This window comes from Oenanthe melanoleuca, chromosome 5 (assembly GCF_029582105.1).
Source record: "Oenanthe melanoleuca isolate GR-GAL-2019-014 chromosome 5, OMel1.0, whole genome shotgun sequence".
NCBI classification, from domain to species: Eukaryota; Metazoa; Chordata; class Aves; order Passeriformes; family Muscicapidae; genus Oenanthe; species Oenanthe melanoleuca.
The window spans coordinates 143797-169859 of record NC_079339.1 but is presented as its reverse complement, the minus strand read 5'-3'; the positions used below and the strand labels follow the sequence as shown (position 1 = coordinate 169859).

The following is a 26063-nucleotide window of genomic DNA, read 5'->3' as shown; positions in this document are numbered from 1 at the left end:
TGAGGGAATGGTTACATTCCAGACTGGTTCAGAACAGTGCCCGAATCACACACAAAATCCTCCTGTGTGCAAGGAGCCTCAGTGATGCCATGGTCCAAGTGTGGAGCTTCCTGAGGAGGAGGAGGCATAGCAGCTCACTAGGGCATGGTTCTGCTTGTAGGTGGCTCTGGATATAAAAGTCTTTTCAGGTGGAAGTGATAGAATATAAATAAAGGAAGGGCAGTGGAAGAGCTGAAGTCCTGGTCTCAGGATCAACTCCACATTGTGCAAGTCAAAATGAAAATCAGCAACAGTTATTTGATACTCTGCTGAGACATTTTCATCAACCAAAAAAAGAAGAGTTTTTTACAGAAATACTGAACACAGTGGTCAGCCTGGAGAAGACTTCAGGGAGAACTTAGAGCAGCCTTCCAGTACCTAAAGAGGGCTGAAGAGAGCTGGAGAGGGACTTTTCACAGGGATGTATAGTGATAGGACAAGAGGGAATGGCTTTAAACTGAAAAAAGGCAGGCTTAAATGAGATTTTGGGAAGAAATTCTTTGCTCTGAGGATGATGAGGCACTGGAAGAGTTTGCCCAGGGAAATCACTGATTCTTTGTCTCTGGAGAGGTGCTTGAGACCAGGCTGGAGGGGTCTTTGAGAAGCCTGGTCTAGTGGAAGGTGCCCTAGCCCATGGCAGGGGGTTGGAACGAGACCATCTTTAATGTGTACCCCAAGCCAAGCCATTCAGTGATCCTGTGATTTAGTTACTGCCCAATAATGCCCATGATTATCCTCAGCTGAGAGAGATGGGGGAGCAGCCCTGTGTGTACCATCCTAAGGAAATACTGGACAGCTATGACAACAGATAAAGAGGGAGTGTTTTGTGTAACACACAGCTCCCTGTTTGATGAAATACTCTTGTATGACATGAGATTAAGTGCCCCTATACTTTTAGTGAAAAAATCCCTTGGATGTCTCATATTCTTTTGTGTCTGCTTTGCTGTTTGCTTGCACATCTTACAGCAGAGAAAGGTGTGATATTTCAAAGCAAGCCAGCTGCTTTCTGATTCTCTAAATGCTTCCATTCATCAACTGGCTTCATTTTTTGGTAGACAATAGAGATACTGCTACATTGTCATCAATTTTTAAAAAATCCTGAGTAATTGAAAAAGCTTTTGGAATGGGGCTGAAGGTTAGGATATAGGCACCTACAGAGACACCTCACATATTTACTTCATGAATCCTGCATTTCCTTGTGTTCTGTCAGAGTTAGGGAAATAGTTGCATCATTCAGGTCTGTGAATATACATATATATATATATATATATATATATATATATATATAAATGTGTGTGTGTGTGTGTGTGTGTGTTTGTGGCATATAACTAGGGTTGGGGTTGGTGGCAGAGCAATTTTGGATGGTTCTTAATATTAAGTCTTGGTAGGTTAAAATTGCATTACTCAGGTTAATTGTTGGTTGCCACAAAGCAACTAGATTTTGTAGAGTGATCATTCCTGAGAATTGAGGCCTCAGATTGAAACAGCATTCTTAGTTAACAGGTCAGTGGCTGCTTTGTCTTTGGCTTTTTGCTTCCTTTATTATGGGGAATATTATTATTGTTGTGGAAAAGTTTCTCACATTAGCACTAGGACAAGCATTAGGATTGGAGTTTTGGAAGAGGTTTTGAAAGCACAAAGGTAATAATAGACCCAGGCATGAATTAATAAAGCTGATATTTATCATTGTTTTGGATAGAGAGGGGTGCCTAGACATCTGTTTGTGATTGGAGTCATGGCTATGGTTACATTATGAATGAGGACTAGAAAGCTTTGAGAGAGATATTCTGTCATTCTCAAGGCTTTAATTCTTGAGAGTAATGCCATTATTGATAATATAATGCATATTTTCTATTTAATGTTGAGATGCATCCTGTCCATTACTGGATTTGGAGTTAGCTTTGGAGTTGCAAGTCTTGTAGAGATGAATTGATGGTTTTGATTTTATTCACTGCCTGGCTTCAGCCTCTGCCTTCTTAAGTGCTAGTGCAGTTCCAGGCTTCCTTTCTAAAGGTCTGAGTTTGCTTTCCTCAGAACAGGCCCCTGTGCAGAGCTGACAGAACTGCCCAGGTGGTTGCAAACCACATCTCCACCCACCAGGCAATTGTGTGCAGTTCTCTGAGGCAGCCTTACACCTCTGAACACCTTTGCACAGTCCATGGGTGTGCAGAACACACCTCTGTCCTCGCTCTGAGCAGACCTCCCAGCTACCTGTGCTCATTCATTTAGCACTTCACTTCCAGAAACTCTGTCTCAGCATTGCCCAGGTTTTTGTGCTGACCAGGGCCAGGTACTGTGCAGTCTGTTCATTGCTGTGCTGGGTTAGCCTGGAATAATCAGGAGATGATACATAACAATTGCCCTGAAGTCTCCAGGTGACAGCTGAAAGCAGTTTTTTTAATTATTTCCAGAAATCAGAAGACTCTCCTGAGTGATTCTTAAAAGTTGTTTAATACCTCATCTTGCTCAGCAGGATACATTCAGGTTCTGTATATGGTGTGTACCAGAGACTAAATATTTTTAAAATATGTATCAAAAAATTATTGCTACCTCTGAAGGCATTTTGAAACATACCCTGCCTGAAACTTTGTGCAACATTATTGAAATCAGTGGTGCTAGATTATCCACAAGGAAGAATTTAGTCCAGATTCTTTTTCCTTCAAGATCTTCACTGCAACGTATTTTAATTTTGCATATTTCCTTCCTCAACTACATGTGTTTTATTTTTTCAAAGAAAAGAAAGTAATCACACCATCTTTTTCTCATGTAAAATTTGCTTGATTCCTTTTTCTTTCTGTTTATTTTAGCTGCAGAATTCCCTGAAAAGTGATTTGTGCCTTGATCAAGGGCCAGACACAGAGAATATCCCAATCATGTACATCTGCCATGGAATGACACCACAGGTTAGTTTGTCTAATGATCTCTGCTTTTGCTGCTGCTGTCAGCAGATTGTGTGGGAGGGACCATCATGTACCTGTCATTGTTTTCCTGCACAATCCCTCAGGAAGGTGTTTAGTAGCTTTTCATAGAGACAGCATTACTTCTGCTGTACTTTGAGAAGCACTGATGTAAGAATGCTTTGACAAGGAAGTTGATTTACTCATTTTGAAGGAATTTAAGGAATATGAGAGTCAGCACTGACCCAGATTTGCTGATAAAAGCTTTCATTTCTGATCCTTAGCTCTGCATGTCATAAGAATGAAGCAATGCATTTGAAAACATTTTGCACACACATGTAGGTTGGTACTCACAGTTTATTTATGCATAATCTGAAGCAGTGTGGTTTTTACTTTCTATGTTTACTGTGTCATTTCCACAAATCTGAATGTGCAGCCACCTTCTTCACACCATACAGCTGTGTCAAATTCCAAACCCTGTCCAAACCTCTCCTCTAAATCTTCTTTTTTTCTTTATCTGCTGTTGTCCTGCTGCTTTAGTGTGTGCCAAAGACTCAAATTACCAAAACCTTTCAACAACAGCTGGATTTTCTAACTTGGCAGACAAAAGGGTTAAGACCTGTGTCTCCCCAGCTAAGTACATGGGCTTAAGTGAAAGGGTTTCTAGGCAAATCTTGACAGGAAAAATAATGTTGCATGGCCTAGAACACACTTGTCAAAGACAGATGTGCAGATTATTTAACCTTAAAAATAACATATGCAAAAATGTCATAAAGGAAATGGATATACTTGTGGGGGAGTGACTGGAGAAACTGAAAAATCCCTCCAGTTTGAATGATTTTTTTACCTAAGTTTTATATTTGCTTTCTGGAAAGGACCCTCTAGCACTGCCCCCTGTGGAATTGTGGAATGTGGTTTTACCCAGGAGCTGTCAGGTACCTGGTCTGACTGTACAGCAAATGAGTATCTCAGGAATAAACCCAGAGCAGCAGGTCCCCTGTGCCTGGACCTCAGAGTGAATTGGAAACATGAAAACATGAACTGCAAACACGAGTTTGGGGAGGTGCAGACAGAATCTCCATTTCCCTGCCCCACTGCACATGCTGCAGCTTGTTCTGCACTGGCTGCCTTCCTGAGAAGCTGTAATATTGATCACTAGTGGCGTCTGCTGGAGTAAATTATGAATGATGGAGGCAGAAATAGCTGAGAACCCCATCCATCAGACTCACTCACTGCATGGCTGTGCCTTATTTGTCACACAGTGATGTGGGAAGCACGGTTTGCCTGCAGGAGCTTTGCAAGGCAGTCCTCAGTGTTTGCAGAGGAGCTGTGAAATTCACCCCTGAGCCAGAGCCATTACTCCTCATCGCGTGGGAGGGCACATGACTGGTGGTACATCATCTGTGGGAACAACACACTGCAGGCATGCCTGCACATTCCAATTAGAAACTTTAATTATAGTTGAGAGACAAACAACAATAACAGAAGTCACTTCAATTAGTGCAGTTGGGTATTCACTAGATAAAGAACTTCCTTTGAATGTCAGCTCAAGTTCTGTACAAATGAGATAGCAGCAAACAAATTACAGAGGGGAAAGAGGCAAGGCAAACTTTTCTTGACAAGACTCAGCTCCTTCATAATTTAAATGTTGTGTCTCCTCCCCATTGCTATGTATTTAATGTTGTAACTAATGTTAAAAACAACATCCAAAAGGGCCCAAATTTGGGTAAGATCCCAGTAGTGACTGAGAACTGTTTCAAAAGAGAACTAGACTTTTTCTGTGTTGGGGATTATGGCATTAAGAGGGAAAGAACTAACAAACATCACTCAGAATACTTCCATGAGATTCCCACTGCAGTGGGAGCACTGCATGTTTTCCCCACCTGGCAGTCCTTTCCAAACAGATGAGTGCCCTGATTCAGGACTGCCTGGCTGAGTGTTTGGGTGATGCTGCTCTCAGCTTGGATACAGAAAGTTTTTCTGTTGCAGCTATTCCATTTACAGTTTTATTGCTGCCACCACTTGGCACACTTGCATCCAGATGTGCAATAATATATCTGACTGCCAGGAACCAGTCCCTCATATGCAGTTAAATTGCTATTATTAGTTGCTAATACAGGTCCTCTTCTAAATTGGATAACTTCCTTTTTTCCCCCACTAACTGCTTTCAGATGTTTTTGAATTTTCATCATTTTGCATGAGAAGGGGCTTAGATAAGGTGTTTGACATTGAGGAATTGTTTTACAATCATAGGTGCAGCTACTGTTTCCTTTTAATATGCTTTATATAGGAAAGACATCATCAAAGTCAATAGAAAGGGAACTGCATATCTGACCTTAAAATTCCATGCTCCGTTTTTTTAGACAGTATCAAAAACATCTTGTATATAGCTTCATAATTAAAAGCAGTAGAAAATGGCAAGGAAAAAATATTCCTAAAATATTGCAATGAAATGGTCAGCAGTATATCTTCCCATGGTGTTTCAGTTTAATTTTAAATAGAATCAGGATTAGTGATGGTAAGACTTCTGTGATTCAGTTTTCCAAACCTTTCCCCAATCCACTCTGTGTCTATTGTAATTAATATTGGCATATTCATAATTCATTCCTGAAGTATCTTGGAGTGCTTTATGACTGTGTTTCAGATAGAGAAACTAATGCAAATCTTATATGTGGTCAAACACTAAGATGGAATGGAAGATCAAAATATATTCTGTCCATTTCTGTAGTCCTCTGATACTGGAAATGTGAAAGAATTCCTCACAGCAGGGTGTTTGGCTTGGCCTGTAAAGGCAGAAGGCACTTGAAAAGCTGGAATCTCTGGTTTGGTGTGTTTCCTACCCTCCCTCCACCTTCAGAGGGTGCCTTCCAGGGCAGCTGTACTTTGTGCTGGTCCCCTGGAGCCTGGGCACTTCAGGGGTTAGGGTACCATTCACTGAGCAGAGCACCTCAAATGTTTGACTGGTGGCAAAAACCAAAAGGATGATGATCCTGCAATGCCCTCACATGGATTTAAGGGAAGCATTGCTATTCCTTTACCTTAGTGAGAATGAATTAATTAAAAAATTCTGCACAGGTAATTAGAGTTTTTGTTGAGAGCATCCTTGTTTCAGTGGTGGTATCTGAACAGTGGGTTGCCTAAGGAGCTCACCCTCCCCTGATTGTTGCTGAATTTCTCCCTAAGCATCACAACTTCCCATTCCTGCCTTTAGACACTCTCTGCCCAACCCAGCACTGTCATTCCTGCTCCACTGTCCAGCCACACACAGAGTGTTGGCATAACTGCCCAGACTTGTCTGCAGGAGCATCCCCATCACCCCTGAGCCCTGCTGCTGCCTGCCCAGCCAGCACCAGGCAGCTGTGAGATGTGTCAGACCAAGCCACCAGGTGCTTTTGGTACCTGTGCTGTGCTGCTGGCCACTGCTTGTTTCTGTGTCTGGCTTAGCCTGGCATATCAAGCCTCTCCTGCTGTGCAGCTGCTTAACACAGCTGGACTAAACCCAGCCTCTGCAACTGTTGAAACAGCCAAAAAAGTAAATGCAGCATGGTGGAATAGTTAACTACAGGAGTTGAACCAGGCTCCTACTACACTGCCTAGTGGTGGTAGAAATTGTGTGGCTTCCATCACATAAAATCAGCTCAGAAGCAAAACACAAGTGCTCCCTATCAGAGTGGTGATAAAGGGAATCAGAAAAACTGGGAGGTGAGGTGGCTTGGCAGTAAGAGGGGATAAATGTGAAGGCAGAAGAACAGCTCTGGCAAAACAGTACCTGAAACAGAAACTTCATGTGAGGCTCTGGGGATTTTTCTGGGTTTTTTTTCAAGTGGTTCATGTAGAAAAGTATAAAGTTTCTAATTCCTGAACTTGTTAAAATAACAATACAGTCATAGATTTAGAAGGTCTATTTCCTGCTGTGTCCCTGTTCTGCATGGAAAAGAGGGTTGTGGTAGTTGCAGTAAGTGCTTGCCCCAGGCCTGACTGCATTCCCTTCCTGATTCTGGGATCTGCCTGAGCCTGGCTGTTTTTGTTTAAGAATGCTGTTTAACCAGGCCTGTAATCTTGAAGGCAGGCTGATAACAGCATGTCACTTGCATTGAAACTGCTCCTGAGTGATAGTTTAGAAGATTCTTTTATGAGAATGAAATACCACATTACTAGAGACTTTATTATATAATAAATAAGTACCATCAATCAATGGAGTGATATTTAAAGTGCAGATTTACCTTGAACATTGCTTGTGACTGTGGGGATAATGGGCAGTTCTGTTCCTTTGTTCAATAGCTTCTGGCTCATATAATTCTCAATTTATAAGCAGTTAAACCCCAAAGCTCATCCAGTGATGTGGATGTCAATAGAAACCAGTTGGATTTTGAGGAATTCAAGTTGAGGACCAGGGTCAGAAGACTAAATGAGGAGAATCACTAGAAAAGAAATGCAGGTGAGAAGGGACACCCATTTATATCATTTCATATTCTTGCAAGAGATTGCAGAATTGACACCAGTGACGGCAGCCCTGCCTGTATGAATTATTGCATCTCCACTGAAGGCAGTGGAAGGGAGTCCTGCCAGCACATAAAGCTGTGCCAGCTCACAATCTACAAGACTCTGACCTGAAAGCATAAAGTCTTCTAAGCACCATGTCTGAAGTACTGGGAGCAGTTGCAAAAATCCCCAGAAACTTCTAAAATCTCTTTTCATGAATACTTTAAATATACTTTTAAAATACTTTTGAAGTGTTTATCATGTATTTTTATAAAAGCTATGTTTTCTTTGGTTAGATACCTTAGCATGGTGATTGTTCACACACAGATATTTTTCATACATTTCAGGAGATGTTTTCTGTCATTTAGAAGTGTAAAACATGTAAGCATTGCAAACTGAGACTCTGTGCAAGAAAATAGTTTAGCAGAAGGGCCCATGTGCAACAGCTGCTGATTGTCAGGGCATAAGGAGGAAAACAGCAAAGCCTGCAGATGGATCAATGACTGGCCCTTCAGAGTTGAAAAATCACCACCCTGAAGATGAAGTGTCTACAATAAAACAATAAACAATAAGAACATTTCAGTCTTTTTTAGGCAGTGAAAGGGAGCAGAGCACCTGTTTACAGCTCCCAGTGACATGGACACTCAGGGCTGGTGCTCACCTTTGTCCTGGAGGCAGTGCTAGGCTCAGCAGCTCCTCTCCTTCCTAACCTTGGGCTGAGCTGGGCAGTCCCTGCTCAGGGATGATCCTCTCAGGTGTGCAGACACACAGAGGGCTGTGCAGCACCCAGCTGTGCCCACAGCCAGCTGTGCCCTGCTGCAGTGAGCATCTGACAGAGCAGGTGCTGCTGTGCAGCCTTGGGGCTGGGGCTGCACTGGGGGGTCCTGGCAGCCTCTGGCAGCCCCAGTTAGGGGGTTTGTCAGTGCAGGTGAAGAGCAGTGTGCTCAATGTTTACCTGTGGGGGTGAGGGGTTTGCACACTGCTGTGCCTGTCCAGCCCAGTGGCTGTGTGTCTGTTCCCATGCAGAGGCAGTGTGAGCCCAGGGTGTGTGCTCCCCTTTTCCAGGGGCTGTCGGACACCCTGCCTGCTCATGCTTGTCCTTTGCCATGAGCTCCTCTGGAATGACCTGAGCACTGGGCTGGCTCTGACTTTTATGTAAAAGCTTGGTGTCTGGGAGCAAGGATGCTTTTCCACAATAAAGAGCTGGTTGGTTTGGGTGTTTTGGTTGTGGTTGGGTTTTGTGTTTGTTTGTTTAGGTTTTTCTGGGGTTTTTTTTGTTGTTGTTTCTTGGTGGGTTTTTTGTTTGTTTGTTTTTGTGTTTGGTGGGGGTTTTTGTTTGGTTTTTTGTTTTGTTGGTTTGGGTTTTGGCTTCTTTTGTTTGTTTGTTTCCCAGTTTAGTTTGCTCAGTAATATTACTTGGGCTTAGATGCCCAAGTAATAAAAGATAATCTGAGAGTCAGTGAAACTGCCTTGCAAGCATGGTTATCAGCATTAATAAATTGGTTTTTTTTATTTTAAACATATTCTGTAAATTGCTGTGGCAATTAATGTCTTGTATAAGACCTTCCTGCTGAGTAGTTTATTAAGGCTATTTATATTTCTGCTAATTTCTTTCTGTGCATAAATCCTGATTTTGATCATAATAAAGTTAATAGGCATTGTGACCTTATTTGAAAAGGAAGCAAAATCTGGTGTTAGTTTTCTGGAGTAGTTTTCCAAGTCGAGTTTTTCTCTACCTATGGATTCAAAGCTGCAGCCTCTTTAGAATATATGACAAGTACATCAGGGAACTCCAGAGATGTTTTAAAGGCTTCCAAAACCAGCCAGTCCTTCCTGGCCCAGCACAGGCAGTGCAACACTTTCTTCTTGGGGATGTGTTGTGGATGAAGGCATTTCATATTGTATAATATTTCAATTTTTTCATCTTTTTCCTTACGTTTGATTCTGGCCACATTCTCATTATTTCCTTCAGTGCAGAGTTTCAGAGGGAGAATCTGTTAATCTGATTTCTGGGTTGGAGCAGTTTAATACTGAGCTATTTGCCTTGAGTGGATTATTTCTGTACTTGCTGTGGCAGTGTTAAGTTTGCAGTTGGATTCAATCTTAAAAGTCTTTTCCAGCCTAAATAAGAGAGTTTTTCATTGCAGGTGAAGAGCAGTGGTGTTGAATTTTTAGCTTGTGAGTGTGGATCTGATGGATCTGAGGGTTTTGCACACACTATTTTGCAACTGAATGGGAATCTTTATAATAATAGGACAGAGACCAACCTGTCTCATTTCATGAAAGTATCAGACATAATGAATGTCATTCTCTGTTCAGAGGGTAAAAGGCACTGGAATTCAAAAGAATCAGCACAAGAGGTCCTTCTTCAGGTTTCAGACCTGGATAGGTCTTTTATATGTTACACTTCACTGGTTGAGAACAAAAGCAGAGGAAAAAAGCTGTAGAACTGCATTATTCTGGATCAGAGGGAATATCTTTTACATCCCTCAATTTGGAAATAATGGAATGGATATTTCTGCTTATTTATTTTTGTGTTTGAAACCATGTAGTGTGAAAACATTGCATTTGCCTTTGGGAATTGAGAGAACTGATCACTTGGAATTGAAACTCCAACCATGATGAAATGAGAGAGTTGAAAACTAATCTTTTCTTTCCTAAGAGTAACATTGATTTTCGCATTTGAAAGCATATAGGATTTTTGTAGTCTTGGAGAAATGGTTTTGTTTTGAAGAAATTTTATCTTTGTTTCAATAGAATGGTCTAGAATGAAAAAGAACTTTAAAATGTCTTATGTGCTTCTGAAATCTGTATTCTTCCCTAGTGTACAGGATCACTGCTGAAGGTGAGCATGAATAATGAAAAAGTAAAATACTCCTGTAAGCTGAAATTAGTGATCTGGCTAAAGCACTAAGCTTGACATTCAGGTTTCAGGAATTGAGCTGAAGTTAAAAAGCAAGAATTCCAAAAGTAGTTCAATTATTTAAGGGCTGTGAGGAAGAGTATTAAGAACTTGAATGACTTCAAAACTTAGAGCCAAGAAGGCTCAAAGAAAAAAAAAAATAGCCAAGCATTTCTCTGGTTGAGAAATGACTGCTCCTTTAAGCAGGTAGATGCAGCAGGAGAGTCAAAGATAACTTGGCCAGTGCCCCAGAAGACGTGTTTGAAAAAGCAAATAAAACCCCTAACCACAAAATGTAACAGGAATAAAAGCAGTTGTCTGTAATATGCTGTATCTGTTCACTCATCCATTCTTCTAAATAAAAGGGAAATGCTCATCTCAGAGAATGGATAAGAGCTCTTTTATGATAGCAGAACTATTTAATATTTTACAGTAGAGGTACTGATGCAATTTTCCATATATTAGAAGATGTGCTGAAAAGATAGAGAAGCATAAGTTAACCTGTAATGGGAGGAAAGATTGCAAATGCTGATCAGAGGCAATGTCAGAAGGGTACTCAGAAAATGCTATCAAAGACTTCCTCAGCTTTTGCCTAGCAAAGCAGGATTTCCATAGAGATAATAGAAACTTCTACTGGCAAAAAATCTGATGTAATTTACCTTGATAAACTCAGCTTTCATCGCATTGCTGCAGAAAAGAATAATGCATCATGTCAGCAAAAAATCATAGTGAGGGAGCTTGTGGAGGGCTCAGGGCAGCACCCTGAGGCCACAGAGGGTGCTCCGGTGGAGACACAGTGGGGTTAATTAATTATCAATTAGCACTCTGTTCCCCTCTGCTGGACTATGGCTTAGGCTGGGGCTTGCTCACTGTGTGGTTTCTTTGGGAGGGTTTTTGTCTGTTGCTTTTAAGAAAAACTGGTTAGTTGATGATGCTGTACATCACAGAAGGTTCCTCACAGGTTTTGTTTGAATAATTTATGAAGTATTTTCACTTTGTGATTTGTGTGTCGTGTTATCATTACCTTGCCTGTTTTCTGTATTGCTTTAGGTGTTGCATTTGCCTCTCAGCCTTTGGGTTGTTCTCTTCATCTTGAATTCTGTTGCCTTTCTGTATAGCTAAATCCATCTTTATAATCTTTTCTGGTTATCTTGTCCACAGTTGGTATGTCTATTATTCTCTTCTCTGAAAGAAGAGAAGCATATATCTGCTGTCTTTATAGTCTGACCAGAAACAATTTATTCAGTGTTTTGTTGAATAGGTGAGGCTGGTGCAGGAAGAAGGCAAGAGGAATATCAAATTAATTGATTTCCAAGCTATGTAATACCCTCTTTTGATTGTTTTGTTGTTTTGTTTTTTTTTTTTTTTAATTTTATAAGATTCAAATAATTATTACTGAGCTTCTCATGGTCACTGTAAGAGTCTTTCTTCTCCAGTTTACATTTCTCAGGCAATTTGCCCAGAATATCTGTAATAAAAAAACCCCTGCATTGAAAATGTAATTGAAACAAACTGTTGAGAGCAACTGCAGTGCCTAAGAATTTAAAATTATCAGAGCATTTCAAGCTCTCATGTACTGTTTCAATTTAGAAGAGATTAGAGTTGTTATCCTGAATATTACACCACAGTTCAGAACTGTTCTCATCTAGGAAATAAAAATGCACATACATTTCCAGGCTTTTTTCTTTTTTCTCTTGTGCTATGCTATAATAAGTGACTTTTTTGTAAGGCTAGTTTTGGTCAAATTGATTTCAGCATGTTAAAATATCAAAACATTTGAAAATGTGGTGGTGAAATATTGCTGGGCTTCTAGATGATAAGCCTGGCAGTAGATTTTGGGTTTGCATTCAGAGCTGTGGGCTGGTGCTGAGGGGCTTTGGAGCCCACACCCCCAAAATGCTCAGGGTGTGGATGTTTGGGGGCTGCTGCTGCTGCTTTCTGCAGTGCTTTGTTCCTGCCCTGATCTGGGGGCCCAAAGCTCTCATCAGCCACCTTGTAAAGGAGCACTTTGGGGTGAGATGAGATAGTCCAGCCTCAAAAGGGGCAGGGCTTTCCTTTGCTGATTTGGAAATGGTTTTATTTCTCACCCCTGGAGACACAGAGCTGCTGTGATGGGTGCCTGCACTCCAGTCTCATCATCTAATCCTGTGGGAGCATTTCACATGTGGCCAGTGCATTAATTTGGAATAGATCAGAGTTGGATATTATGGAGCTATTACTAGAGTTATCCATATTTTAAAGATGTCACTTCTCATTGCAAATTGGCAGTTCAATCAGCAGTTTTTAAAACCAATTGTCACTTACAGTCTAAACTCAGCATAAAGCTAACAGTTATTGGAGCACAGGTAGAGCACTTGGATGATGTAGTAATTGTGGGATGGTTGTCAATTTAAACATTCTTTTCATTAATATTACACTGTCTCTCATTACTTCATCAGACAAAGAAGTGCTGAAGGTCAGATTTTTGTTTCTCAAATTCTTTAACAGGACGTTATTAACTATTAGAGAAAGTAGCTAATGCAGTAGATGGAAAATTCACTTTATTGTTACTTTATTTTTATTGATAATTTTATTATGTCATTCCATTAATTGAAGTCATCCACTGGCTCATTTAGAATTCATGGATCAAGTTCAGTCCCCATGAAAGCATATTTGACTCCCTCTGTAATTACATGAGCCATATGACTTCCACAGCCTTCATTGAGATTCTGATCAGCAGTTCAGCTGCAGCTTAGGTTCTCCCTGGTATTCTCAGCACTTGCAGAGTGTGGTTATTTGCAGAAATGTTTATGGAGTGATTGTATCCACAGTGTGTTTCTGTGAGCAGGAGATTTTTTTTTGTCCTGCTCATTAACCATCATTTGTCCAATTGGGAAGCGCAGAGAATGCCAGAAATTATTTGTTCACATAAAATGTTGATTGACTATTTATGAGTAACTCTGAGAAAAAAATCCCTGCATTGATTTGGAAGCCAAGGAGTGAGTTATGTTTCTCAGATAATTTATCTGAAATCAGCAATCAAACTAGCTCTTAGCAAGAGCTGAGTTCAGTCTGAGCCTGAGTATAATTACAAAGTGGTAGTATTTTTCCCAAAGAGAATAAGGGATACTAGAGATTTTAATCTAGGATGGTTTCCAGAGCCAGTGGCTAGAAATTCAAGCCAGTTAGGAATCAGGTGCATATTCCTATCAGAGCAGGCCAGTGGCCATCACAGGAAGGAATTGTAGAGATAACAAAGTTGACACAAATCTGGAAACTGTAATTTCATACAACACAAACCATTGCACTTGGAGGTGAGCAGGTTGGAATGTGGAGTCCGTGGCATCTGGGGGAGCAGAGTGAAAATCTGGTGATCTTCTTTGGCTCATGGGTCTGTGACATGTCAGCCAAGTGGCAGTCACAGCTGGGACCTCTTGGAATTTCAGTTCAGTGAGAGGGTTCAGAAATAACACTTGGTTGTTACAGTGGTTGAATAAAGGTGTGCCTTCAAAGAAATTGGGAGGGGGGGGGGCTAATGTGTTTTTGTATAGCTTTAAAAATTGTTAAATTTCTTGAATTACATTTCCTTTTTTTTTTTTATTTTTTATTTCTCCTAAAGTGTGATTGCACAAATTCTACAGGGATAGCTCTGTTATGCCAAGCCTGTCTGCTCAGCTGGCTGTCCTAAGGCTCAGAGCAATCAAGTGGAAAAGCTGAGGAATGCATTTAAGTCATTGTGATGCTCCTGCAGAATTAACTTTGGGGTTTTTTGGCAGGGAACTTCACTGACTGTGGACATTGGAGCTTTGTTGCTCTTGCTGTGTTAAAGATGCAGTGATTTGTTCAGCATGCATATTCCATTTCAGCAGTTATTTTTGGTGCTTTCAAGCTCTCAAATTGTCCTTAAAACTGTGAGCTCTGCATTGACTGACTCACAAATGGCAGTTTGGAAAGTTAAAAATAGCAGCACAGCTCATGAACTCACTAGTTTGGCTAAAATAACATGAGGTTTAAATAAAAATTTTTTAAAAGGTTAAGACCAAGCTTACTGCATTAAACCTGGAATTTTTTAGATCATGCTGCTTTGCATTTGAGATGGAGGTCTCACCAAAAGGGCAGGGACAGGACTCAGTTTGGCAGAAGTAGATAATGGTAAATTTCATATTGGTTTGGAGGTTTAATTTCATCTATTTTACATTAACACAGAACCAAATCCTTGCATTAGTTACTTGTCCTTAAATGTGCTAACGTGAGAAACTCTTCAGTTCTCAAACAGGAATTATCAAATACCACTGCACTGGTGGGACACAGTGTGCTAAAAAGGTTTCCTTTGTTAAATTGTGCCTGCACAGTATTTTCATTATATGGGGCATATTTTGGGTACCAGCTGACCTCAGGCTTGTGTGCTGTCAGCACTGCTGGATCAAATTATGGCAATGACTGACTAATCATAATCTAATTTATTTGTGTCCCATGCAGTCACAACACAAAATCCTTTCCCCTAGTGGATTAATTTAAACATCTCATCAAGTTTAACCTCTTTCTTGTTAGCAGCTATGAATTTGGGGTGGTTAAAGCATTTCTGGAACAGGTTGCTTTTCTCCCCAGATGGCATTTTGAAATTCAGTATGATAAGTAACAGGAGGAGCTGTGAGTGTTTGGTAAAGAGAGTTTTGGGACCTTCCTGAGCACTCGAGGCACATTTAAAGATGAGCTGTCAAGTGAGCTGCAGGTCATTGTGCCAGATGTGTGACAGATGTGCTGAGCACTCTGAGGTTCCCAATTCCCCAATCCAGCAGGAGCAGCACTGAAGGATTATGGATTCACTGCAGGCTGCAGAGCACCCATTCCTGGGCAGGCTCTGCTGCAGGCTCCACTTGCTGCACAGAAATATGAAGGAATTCTGTAATTTGATCAATATTCCCTGAGACAGCACTGTAGTTAAGGTTACTGAGAAGAAATAACACCACCTCCAAACACTGTGTCAGGTTTGATGTTTACTTCAGCTTCCTTGGTGCTGCTTAGACTTCTAAACATCAATACTGATTCACTTTTTTGTTTAGGATTTGTCTTAGGATTCTTCCTGTCCCTCCAACTTCATTATTCTTCAGCAGTTTTCAGCCTTGTTATTATGGGAAACTATTTCCCACAGTCACAAAATGTTTGAGGTGAGAAGGAACCTCTGGAGATCATCTAGTCCAACCTCCTGCTTCAGCAGGGTCAACTAGAGCAAGGAAAATACCTCATGATATTTTATTTTCCTATTCTGTCCAGAAAAGCAGACAAAGCCCAGTTCATCTTAGGCAAGAGTCCCCTGTGTGGGAAAATAGGTGGCATTGAAATAATTCCATCTCTTCCCAAATTTGCCAGCTCCAAGACAAATAGGTTGTGCGAACAGGGGTGAAGAGAAGTTCCATGACCACAGCTCATCACTTCCCCAAAAGGCTAAAAACCCTCCAAGACTTGAGATAGATATAAAAGAAACTCTAATATTTCTGATACCTCTTCTTTAAAGAAGCAATCCAAGCATTAAAGATATAAGGTAACTATAAATAAATAGAGTAACCCATAAAAATGTCCCATCTTCAGTAGGAAACAGTGGCAGCAGTGAGTCAGTATCAGTAACAGTGGGGATAGAGCCCCCAGCTGATGGAGAAGGATAAACTCTGGCTGCTTCAGGAGAACAGGACAGTGACTCTAAAACTCTTCTTTCAGCTCAGCTGGCCCAAGGATTTCAGTCAGCACCTAAGGAAATGATCTCTGGGTAACAGCCATGAAATGGCTTTAATTAAATAATAATTACATCAGGCTTTAAAAGCAGAGCAGCTTCAAACAAGTCAGAGAGATACTGTGTGCAACAGGAGAGTAAATCTGGTGCCTCATGTGGCACAGGGAATGTAAAGTTAGTTTTGTTTAGAGAGTGCTCAGCAGCATACCAGGATTAGGTACATCAGTGTGATTCAGCATCTCAGGTGGGGATATAGCCTGTTACCTCAGCTTCCCATTCATCTCCCAAATTGTTCCATGGCTGTTGCAGGAACAAAATTTCCTGGCACCTCCTTTTATGGCTGATGCAGCTCAGTTGGTGAGGAAGGGGCTCTGTTGGCTGGAAGCACAAAGAGATTTCATATTGAATGATCAGGACTTTGGGCAGTGATTTTAACTGTTCCCTGTCTTCCTGCAGTGAATCTGGCAGGGCACAGAGTGGGTTGTACTGGAGAGTGGCCCTTGGCTGGGCTGGGGTTCTGCTGGAGAGGCTGAAACAGGGCTGGGCACGGAGCAGGCTGAAGGAATCACTTGTGCCTGCCTGCAGTTGTGTCCCCCAGTGTGTACCAAGGGCACATCTGGACCAGCAGATGATTGACTGAAAATCTGATGCTTGGTTCAGTCTGATTTAGTCTGGGGGAAAGGTAGGTGCAGTTTGTGTGGCTTTGGGTCAAACTTAGCTCTGCTCTTTTGGGGTTCTGCCACACTGAATTCATGTCCCAGGTCAGGACAGCCCAGCTGGGACAAGGACAGGGTGTGAACTTCCCTGGGCTCCTGCACAGGCTGGGGTGGATCTGTGGGGCAGGATGCAGTGCTGCTGTCTCCCCTTGGCAGTGTCCTGGCACAGAATTCCCTCTGTTGTGGGCACAGCCCAGTGTCCCCTGAGAAGGAGGGGAGAATTCCACTCCACTAATTATTGATTATTTCCCAAACCACTGTTTCTCCAGTGCATGCCTCTGCCACCCTTGCCCACTGAGGAAGCATCCAGCCCTAGAGGGCTTGTGTAGGGACACCGATTTGTGCTTCAGGGACAATCTGCACAAAACAATACAAATCACAAAGTAGTTTATTGTGCAATAGACAATTGTAATAATCCTTACCAGTGTTTCTATTCAAATGCAAATTAAGAAGCTAACAGTTGTCATTGTTGGTTTACAACAATCAAAAGGATATTGTAAAATTAATTTACTTGAAAGAGTCCTGAAAGAACTATTATTTATATTGTGAATATTCAGTGACTTTTAATTATGAGTGACTGATGTGCCTAATTTTTGTATTAATTCTAAACAGCAAGACAGCAGGCTTTTTCTTTTCTTTAAGTCTGTGTCCTGCAGATATTGTTATGGGATAATCTACTTCAGATATTAAAATAGAGCCTCCTAAGACAGGCAGAAAATGCAGGGAAAAATCTGACATAATCTGTCTTTGGTGCTGAAGGCGGCTCAGCGTCACAGCCCAGTGGTGCCTTGGCAGCCTGGAGCTTAGCAGAGATATTTTAGCTATTCAGTGTTGTACTTGAAGGTCATTTAAACAGCCAGAGTTTAGAGTTGTTGGTTTTATTTTGCTGCCTCATCCATCTGATAAGCTGCTACTCAGAAATCTGAGTCTCTTCTGCTTGGCCTGGGAGGGCTTGAGTTTATATCGAGCCTTCCCTGTATGATTGGATGGCCCAGAAATGAAATAAAATGAAATGAATGAAAATGGGGGGAGTTCTCACACCATTTGCATGATTAAGCAACATGCCTTTGCATCTCCCAGTATTTGCAGTTTGCTTTCTTGCCTAGGTTTACAGCCTGATCTGTGCAAGGGGCACAGCTCAGAGTTGGCAGTGTCTGTGGTTGTAGGAGAAGTGAAGCTCTCTCAGCCAAGCACAGTAAGGCTTCCTCAAGCTGGGGCAGTTGAATTAATGTCCTCCTGCACATCAAAGCAATTTTCTGCTTTTTGAACTGCTTTATTTGTTTATTTGTTCCTAGTTCACAAAATCTTTTAAGACTTAAATACTCATGGTAAGACCTTGGTGTACAGTTGCTTCTAAAGGCATTCTTCTTTTCCATCTTTCTGTTAAAAACTGCTGTTGGTACCAAAAGCACATTTAGTGATAGAAATGCATTAGGTGATGCTTTTCTTTGCCCTTCTTCTGGGGGTCAGAAGAGCAGAAGAAAAGAGGAAATCTCTGGGATATAAGCATAGTATGAGGCACATCCCAATCTTACTTGCAGAGCTTTGTGAACTTTGGAATTTATTCATGAACACAGGCAGATCGAAGCTCCAGCTTCTGCATGAGGTCATAGTGTGCAGGATCTTCTTTTAAATTCTGGATGTGACTTCTTTCTCTGATTGTCATTTGCTGTCACCCTGAAAACAGTGGAGCCACTCCTTCAAGACATTTGGTGGGCAGGGAAGGTGCCTATTCTATTAAGGCACGTATATTTCTCCACTTGCCTTGGAGAGCTTAAAAGTATTTCAGGGAAGAAATTTTCTTTTAGGATACATTTGGGACAGATAAAACTTCATGCGCTCCTGTCAGTCTCTCCAGTGAGACACCAACAGTAAAGATTGAAACAAATCAGTTGGAGTGATAGGCTTTATTACTTGAAATACATTACCTACAGCTAAGGAATAATATTTTTACTTCTTGTAGGCTTGAATTTTGCTTGAATTTTGATGCTGTCCATTTAAAATATGAGAAATTCTTTTCTTCAGTCTAATGGGCTTAGCTTGGTTTAAGAGGCAAAATACTCCTGAGTGTGCCCAGGTGGGAACAGAGTAACTTTCCTTTGTTCCCCATGGAAGGGAGACTGCACCAAGCTGCACCTCTCACCCCTGCACAGGCTGTTCACCCATCAGCACAAACCCAAAGGAAAATGGAGATGGCCTTTGCTCTTCTATAAAAAGAGAAAATCTTAACTGTTGATGACAGAGACAATCAACAGAAAATGGTAAATGTGCTCTTTGCTTTGGTGGCTATCAGTCATGTCTGCAACATCAGAATTCAAGCTGTCTCATCCATTAATAATCTGTTGTGAAGTTGGCTGTTAAGTCACATAAGTAATTTAAAGAAAAGGACATCACAGCACAGACATCAGATGTCTGAAATTTTATTCATATTATGACAAAGCAGGCAGCTAAATCAGACAGAGATTTCATTTGTTATAGTTTATTAAAAATTATGTTACTGAGCATGAAGCTAGGCTACATATAGAATTTGCCTTTTCTGTCAATGTAGGTGTGTATGACATGATAACCTGAGGCAAATAGTGTCAGGTTTTACTCTGAAAAGGACTAATTCTAACCTGGGAAAAGACTCCAGCAGTACCCACTGAGCAGCTCACGTGGTGGAGCTTGGTACAAGAGGTGCTGTTTGTCTGCAGCCCTGGCTGTTCTGTGTGTGGAAATGCACCATGGACCTGCAGGTAATCAGCCTGTGAGGTGGTGTTCCCTGATGGCAATATCTCAGCTGTAAGAAATTCCTGGAGCCAGGTGAGAGACAAAACAATGGAGAAAGTTGTCTGTGTGAGTGCTGTGCATCTGTGCTGAGTTTCTCTCACTTTTCTGTGTTTGGACAAAGTGGAATTCCTTTTGTGTTGGTGTTTGAGGCTCTCTGCTGTACTGCAGAGGGTTTTGTCTCTCCTCACTGTGTGGGAGCACTGGTAGTGCTCCAGACCACTGGTGCTGCTCATCCCGTGGGTGTCCAGATGGGATGTGTTCCTAATTCACAACTTTCATAATATCAATAATAAGACTTTCAGAGTATAATCATTTCAGAGAGGTGAGGAGGTCAAGTGGGAGGTTAAAACTGCTGCTAAGGGAAACACTGCTAATAGGAGTAGGTGAAAACTTCAGAGCTTCCCTTTTGTCAAAGTGCTCTGACACCCTGGGATGTTCTAAGTTATTATTTTAGTTTTAATTTGCATATGAATTTTGGCATTTTCATTGTCACTTATGTCTCTAAGTGGGTTCTTTGGTTGCAGGTGGTTTGACATTTCAATTTGTCCTCTCAAAGGTGCTTGCATGAAGGTCACTTTATAAACTGAACTCTGGCTGATGAACTCTTGTGGGTGTATTTGTTCTTTGGAGTTTTTCTGTGGGGAACAATAAGTGTGTTCTTGCTAGTAGTTAAAAAAAGCCAAGAGAGGTTGTCACTAACCAGCTTAGGTTAAAATGTGTTGCCTCACTTCCATGTAGAAGTTTTAATGTCTTTATTGTATTGTCTTCAGCACCAAAAGTAACTACATTTTAGATATTTTTTTCCTTGAATTTGCATGTTTTGGTGTCAATGTGGTATCTCTGATCTTAGAATCAGCTTAGTATCAGCTGATCTTAGAAACAGATTTGTGATTCCTTCCAGTGAAGCCAAGAGAAAGAGTAGGCTTAGGTGTTAAGAAATACCTGTAGGGAGCTGGGGATTCTTCCAGAGTTGTACAGTAATTGCCTTCCTTTGTTCCTGTCACAAAATGAGGAAAAATTACAGCACTTGTGGAACACAAGAGGAGTTAAAGGACCTCTGTACCCACAGTCATTGCTCACTGCCATACAAAATTAAACATGACAGGCCTGGATTACAGAGCAAAACTAAATGAATCTACAAACTGAAAACCTCAAACAAACAAACCAGAACTTTAAAGCCTTTGAGATCAAGGTGTTTACTGTAGAGCATCTTAAGAGGGTGTGGGGCTTGGTTGTACTTTGCCTTAACTTATCCCTTGTAGACAAAAAATGTCATCACATTTAGTTTAGAAAACATAATAGTGGTAGAAATAACACAATTTATTTTAGAAAACTCTCAGAAGGTTATACCACTAGAAGAACCACTTTCTGAGGAGTGGTATGCTACCTGATTCATCCCTGACATTGCAGCTTTTTTGTTGTTCTGCTTATTATTGCAGTTGTAGGCATTCCAGCAATGGTCCAGATGTCTTCTATATCAAGTGCTCTACAACCTCAGAATAAACCTGTGCCCTTGACTTGAAGAGCTAAAACCTACAAATGGAGTAATAGAAGCAGGAGATTCTGGGAAGGGGGAGAAGGGAATCTGGGATGTAGTGACAGAGCATTCTTTGGATTCATCAGCAACATTAAAATTACTGATTTATTTTTTTTCTTTTTGGACATTTGGAAAATTCTGTGGAATGGGCAGAGAACAGTCAAAGCTGGCACTTAGGAGCTGGATGATAAGCTAGTGATTCTTGCTTGGTTGGTAAATAACAAGAGAAGAGCTCAGAAGGGCTTGGAAAATGCAGACAAGCATTTTAAGCAGTGTGGAAAACAGAACAAGAGGCAGGACATTGCCTTCCTGACAGGCAGCCTGAAAACCAAGGTTTCAGAAGTGTTCAGGAGGGATTTGAAGTGGGCATGAGTCTTGACATCAGTGAGGAAAACAGCAAGGGTCAGCTTTAGGTGGAAAAGCTATATTTTATTGCAGGATAAAAAGGCTGTGTGGCAAGATTTGATGACCTGGGAAGAGGTTCAAGGTGAAGATGTGCATTATGTAAACACACAATTACCTGAACGTGACTGTGCCTGTAATAATCTGAAGGTCTAGCTATGAAAAGATAGAAAAATCTGCTTTTAAAATTCTAGATGCTGAGCTACCAAATGCTTACACCCAGATGGCAGTGAACTAGCTGAGATTTTAATTTGCCTAGAAGTCAGCTCTGCTTTAAAGGATGGACCATGTCAACATATGGAAACAAAGGCTGTTTGTTTCCTGGTGAGTGGGTGTTGAAGGAAAGGAAATCAGGGTAAGAGAGACATGGGGTGCTTTAGGAATCCACAAAGAAAACTGTGAAGGTTAAAGAGAGATTGGTGGGAAGGGATGAAGGAAACTGCAGATAGGTCCAAGTCACAGGAGCCATAAGACAACATGGTTTTAAAAATACAGTACACAGATGCCAGAATGGTTCTGGATTTTTTACTGCCTTTTTTTTAATTTTATTTTTTCTTGTGAAAGAGATGTAGAGATCTTGTGCAGAGAAAAGAGCAAAACCCAGAGAAGCATTAGGAAGCAAATCAAGTAAAATTTAATTTATCCAGGTCCTGTTAATTCTGTACTTACCAGAATTAGGAGAACTATTGCAGTAAATACTGAGAGCGTACATAAACCCCATGATTGACAGCTTTATTCAATTTAAAAAGTGGAGCTTAAGTAATAGGATTTTTGTTTGCTTGTTTTAAATAGAACCAAAGCAGAATACCAAAGTAGGCAACACCAGAATTAGGTATTCCATTGCAATATGAGTTCATGAATTTAAATTAAAAAGAAAGGGTCTGGCATTTAGTACCTGTCTGTTTTCTATTAAAATGTTAACGTTTTTGTGTCTTTAAGTATGTATTTATAGCACCATACTGTATTATTTAAAACTCCTGAGCACCTTGGTTTTATTACTATCAAATATTGTTGCTCAGAGTTCAGGTCTTAATTAGTGCATGGACATGAAGAAGAGCAAGTAGGTCAGATAATCAGTATGTTGGTGCCTTAATTCAGTAGATACAAATCTGAACACTGAAGTGAAATAGTGAATCTTTCTTACATCTTAATACAATTAAAATCTCAGTTAAGGTGTTGCTACACTTGGTATACCAGAGCTGTTTGTCAGCTCCTTACTAAGGCAAGATTCATAGTTAATAGATCCTCAATGTAGATAAATATCTTCATAATGGTTTTAAAGTTGAATTTTCAGGCTGCAAACCTGCCTCCAAAAATAGCATGAATCTTCTGAGGGTTGACCTGTGGCTTAGGGGTAACTTTCTAGAATTCTCAGCCCATGTTCTCATGTGTTTCCTTCCTCAGCAGTGTTTTAGGGCAGCACACAACACAGAGATGCTGCTGCTGCAGGACAGCACAGCCTCTCTCCTCTGCCACTTCCTACATGAATAGCAAATGGGGAAACACTTGATTTTTATCTTAGTGATGTATGTGTTTGTGTTGCTCAGAATGAATTTGGATTCGGTTGGGCATTTTCTTAGCAGGGATGGAAAGCTCTCTTCTTTTAGATGCAGCAAGAAATGCCAGAATAGCAATGAGGAACAATGCAAACAGCCAAGTGAAGGCAGTGGGGGCTAAGTCTGGGTTTACTGGAATCCACCAGGCTCCTCTGTAGCTGGAGTTACAGTCAAGGATGAATCTGCTATGAGACTTTGGACCTAGTATGCTAATATTTTACTCCTGACAATAAATGACTTCATGGATTCATTTGGAGAAAAATATGGTTCAAAGATGGAATAAAGTAGTGGTGAATCAGGCTTCTTATCCCTCATAGTTATTATGCCAAAGGCAAGGTAGCAAATAAATAGTGCTGGTGGTGAGCATTAAGTTTGCTCATTAGAAATGCAGAGTCGTGTAGCAGTCTCCAGTGTGATTTCATCTGGGAACATTGCCATAAGGATTACAAATGGCTTGCAGCCTGAAAATTGGTATGTATTGCTCTAAACTTACAGTGGGGAGTTGGCAATTTATCCTTCAGATAATCATCTCGTGTTAAGTTGAACATCTTAGAGTAACTTTCTGCTACATGATAAACCAGCTCCTATGAATAATTTACTGCAACTGACAACCCACTTCAGCTCTGAAGTCTTTATGAAGTCTGGTGGCTTTTCAAAGTTTCAGAACAAACTTGGAGCCAAAAATCCCACTGCTCTCCAAGTCAGTGGAATTTCAGTGTTAATTGCAATGGGAATCACAATTTGACCTTTTAGGGCAAACCTCCCAAGGACAGAAGGTGCATGTGATCATAGAAAAAGCAAATCTGTGCATTTGTGTCCAGGTAAGCAGAGCTCATTTATCCTCCCCTGTACTCTACAGCATCATGGGGAGTGTTGCAGATTTTATCTTGTGTAGGTGTTTGAAATATTTTCACTGGGAAAAAAGATGTTGGTTGAATTTCCTGGGGTTTCATTTCTTCCAGGGCATATTTAGGTGTGCTCACTGCAGCACAGCACATGAGACGTGGGTGTTGCAGCCCTACAGGAAGCCTGCCATGGCAATCAAGTTGGTGATTCAGAAAGAGCAGCAGCAGCTTTTGGTTTGCCAGGCCCTGAGTGAGTGGCTGATCTGTACCAGTGAGGTCTGTCCCAGCCCTCTGGTCTGGCTCTGCCTGGCTGAAGTACCAGAGGGGATTCTGGGGGTAGTGCTTAGCATCATCCCCCTGTGTAAAACAGAAGCAACCAAAGCTTGTCAGAGATGTTTAACATCAGCAAAGAAGTGTTCTAAATGCACATGCTAGGTTCCATATACATCATCTCAGATCTAACCCTTTATAAATCACTCTTATTTTCCCAGTTTGAGCATTCTTGCAGAGCTCTGCTTTGTGCTGGGCTCCCTCCATGCCCCTGGCATGTGTGTGTGCTGGGCAGGGATGCACAGCATCTTTTCCAGGAGCACTGGCTGAGCAGAGGATGAGCTCCTTGGCAGTGAGAGGGCTGTGCAAGAGCTATTTCAAGATTACAGCTGAAAGCAAAATTTGTCTCAGAGGAGATGGGAATAAAAGGGCCAAAAAGAGCCTTTGTTCTGAATGTAACAATTGAGATTTTGGGGAGGTTGTGGCTCCAAGCATGAACTCTCCATTTTCTCTCCCCTGCTGATTTGCTACATGAGACAGTGTCAGGAGAGAGGGAGAGTCCTGGCATTCTCCAAAAATGAGCAAGGGTATTTCTTGGTCCATTGACAAATAAAGGGTGAAGTGCTTCTCCTCATTTCTGCAGTTGGCTTGAGGAGCAGTACTGAATACAGCTTTTGTTTTTGTTGCAATATTGTAAGCTTTCTTGATAGTCAAGCAAATTTTTAGAAAATGTTAAGCTTAGAATATTAAATAGAAAAAATAAGATTGAACAAACCAGTTCACCTGGAATGCAGGTGTGGAGAACATTTCAAACACCTAATTTTCTCTAATACATCCTAGTCATTATGATGATTTCCTGAGAATCCTATGCAGCTCTGAGCACTCATTCATATTCTCATCCTTTAGATATCTTTTTTCAGGACAAATAAATGTTTTTCTTGAGAAAAAAAGATTGTTTAACAAAAATAAGTATGCCAGGACTAAACCTCCCATGTCCACCTCATATAAGGATTTGAGGAGCCATTTTATTAGTTTTCATAATGCGATACCAATCTCAGTTTTCTTGTCTTAATGTGAATAGAGAGAGAGAGATTATTGGGTAGAGCAAATGGAAATGAAGTCATGGCTTTAGATAGGACACTTCTAGCAAAATAAATTCAAGAAAGCTCCAGAATAATCAGAATAATTGGTCCCTTAGTTGGAAGGTGCCAGTTTACAGACATAAGGGTATTTGCAGGCCAAGTTTCTCAGCAGATATGAAAAACACTGGATTCTGTTTACATGAAATCCCCCCATTTTACAGTCTGGGGGAAGATGAGTTATGAAGAGTTTAGTTTTGAGACTGGTCTTTGAGAACACAAGAGAGGCTGGAACAGGAGCCTTGTGGCAGCCACCTCTGTCATGTTTGGAAGGCACCCAGAGTGCTCCTCTTGAGACCCAGGTAGGAAAGCTCTGTCACTTTAATCATTTGCTTGCTGCAAGCCTCCAGACTGATAACACAGTGTTTTAGTTTTGGGGAATTTGTTTCCCATCACTTTAGTCCCTGAATGCAGTTGGACCTGCAGGGAGCCCTGGCAGCTCAGAGCCAGCCTGTCCCTTGTGCAGAGGGAGAGGTGGCACTGCCAGAGGCTCAGGGCACACATTGAGACACTGGGGGTCACAAACCCTGCCCAGGTTTTTACAGAGTTTCTCACTGACATTAATGCTGAATCCTTGCAGCTGCAGTTTCTGAGAAGGTAAGTGCCTTTTGTCAAACCTAACTCATTTCCTGAGCAGCAGTGCTCCCTGCCAGGTGCCCGGGAGACATAGCTCTGCATCAATGCTGCTGTAGTGGGAAAAAAAAGGTGGCAAAATGCTGTGGGCTAGAACAGACTAATGGAATGTAAGGAGGCTTATTTTGTTACAGATGAAGGGAGTTGTTAGCTGGTGCTTTGGTACCAA

The 26063-nt window shown here is 41.2% G+C and overlaps 1 protein-coding gene across 2 annotated transcripts in view; it reads left to right on the top strand.

Annotated features, from left to right (window-relative positions):
* GALNT18 (polypeptide N-acetylgalactosaminyltransferase 18) overlaps positions 1 to 26063 on the top strand; it is a 194604-nt gene that overhangs the window by 147483 nt on the left and 21058 nt on the right. For both annotated transcript variants that reach the window (XM_056492990.1, XM_056492992.1), the window contains exon 9: positions 2847 to 2942. In XM_056492990.1, coding sequence (XP_056348965.1) covers positions 2847 to 2942 — 96 coding nt within the window. The remainder of the gene's footprint in view (positions 1 to 2846; positions 2943 to 26063) is intronic.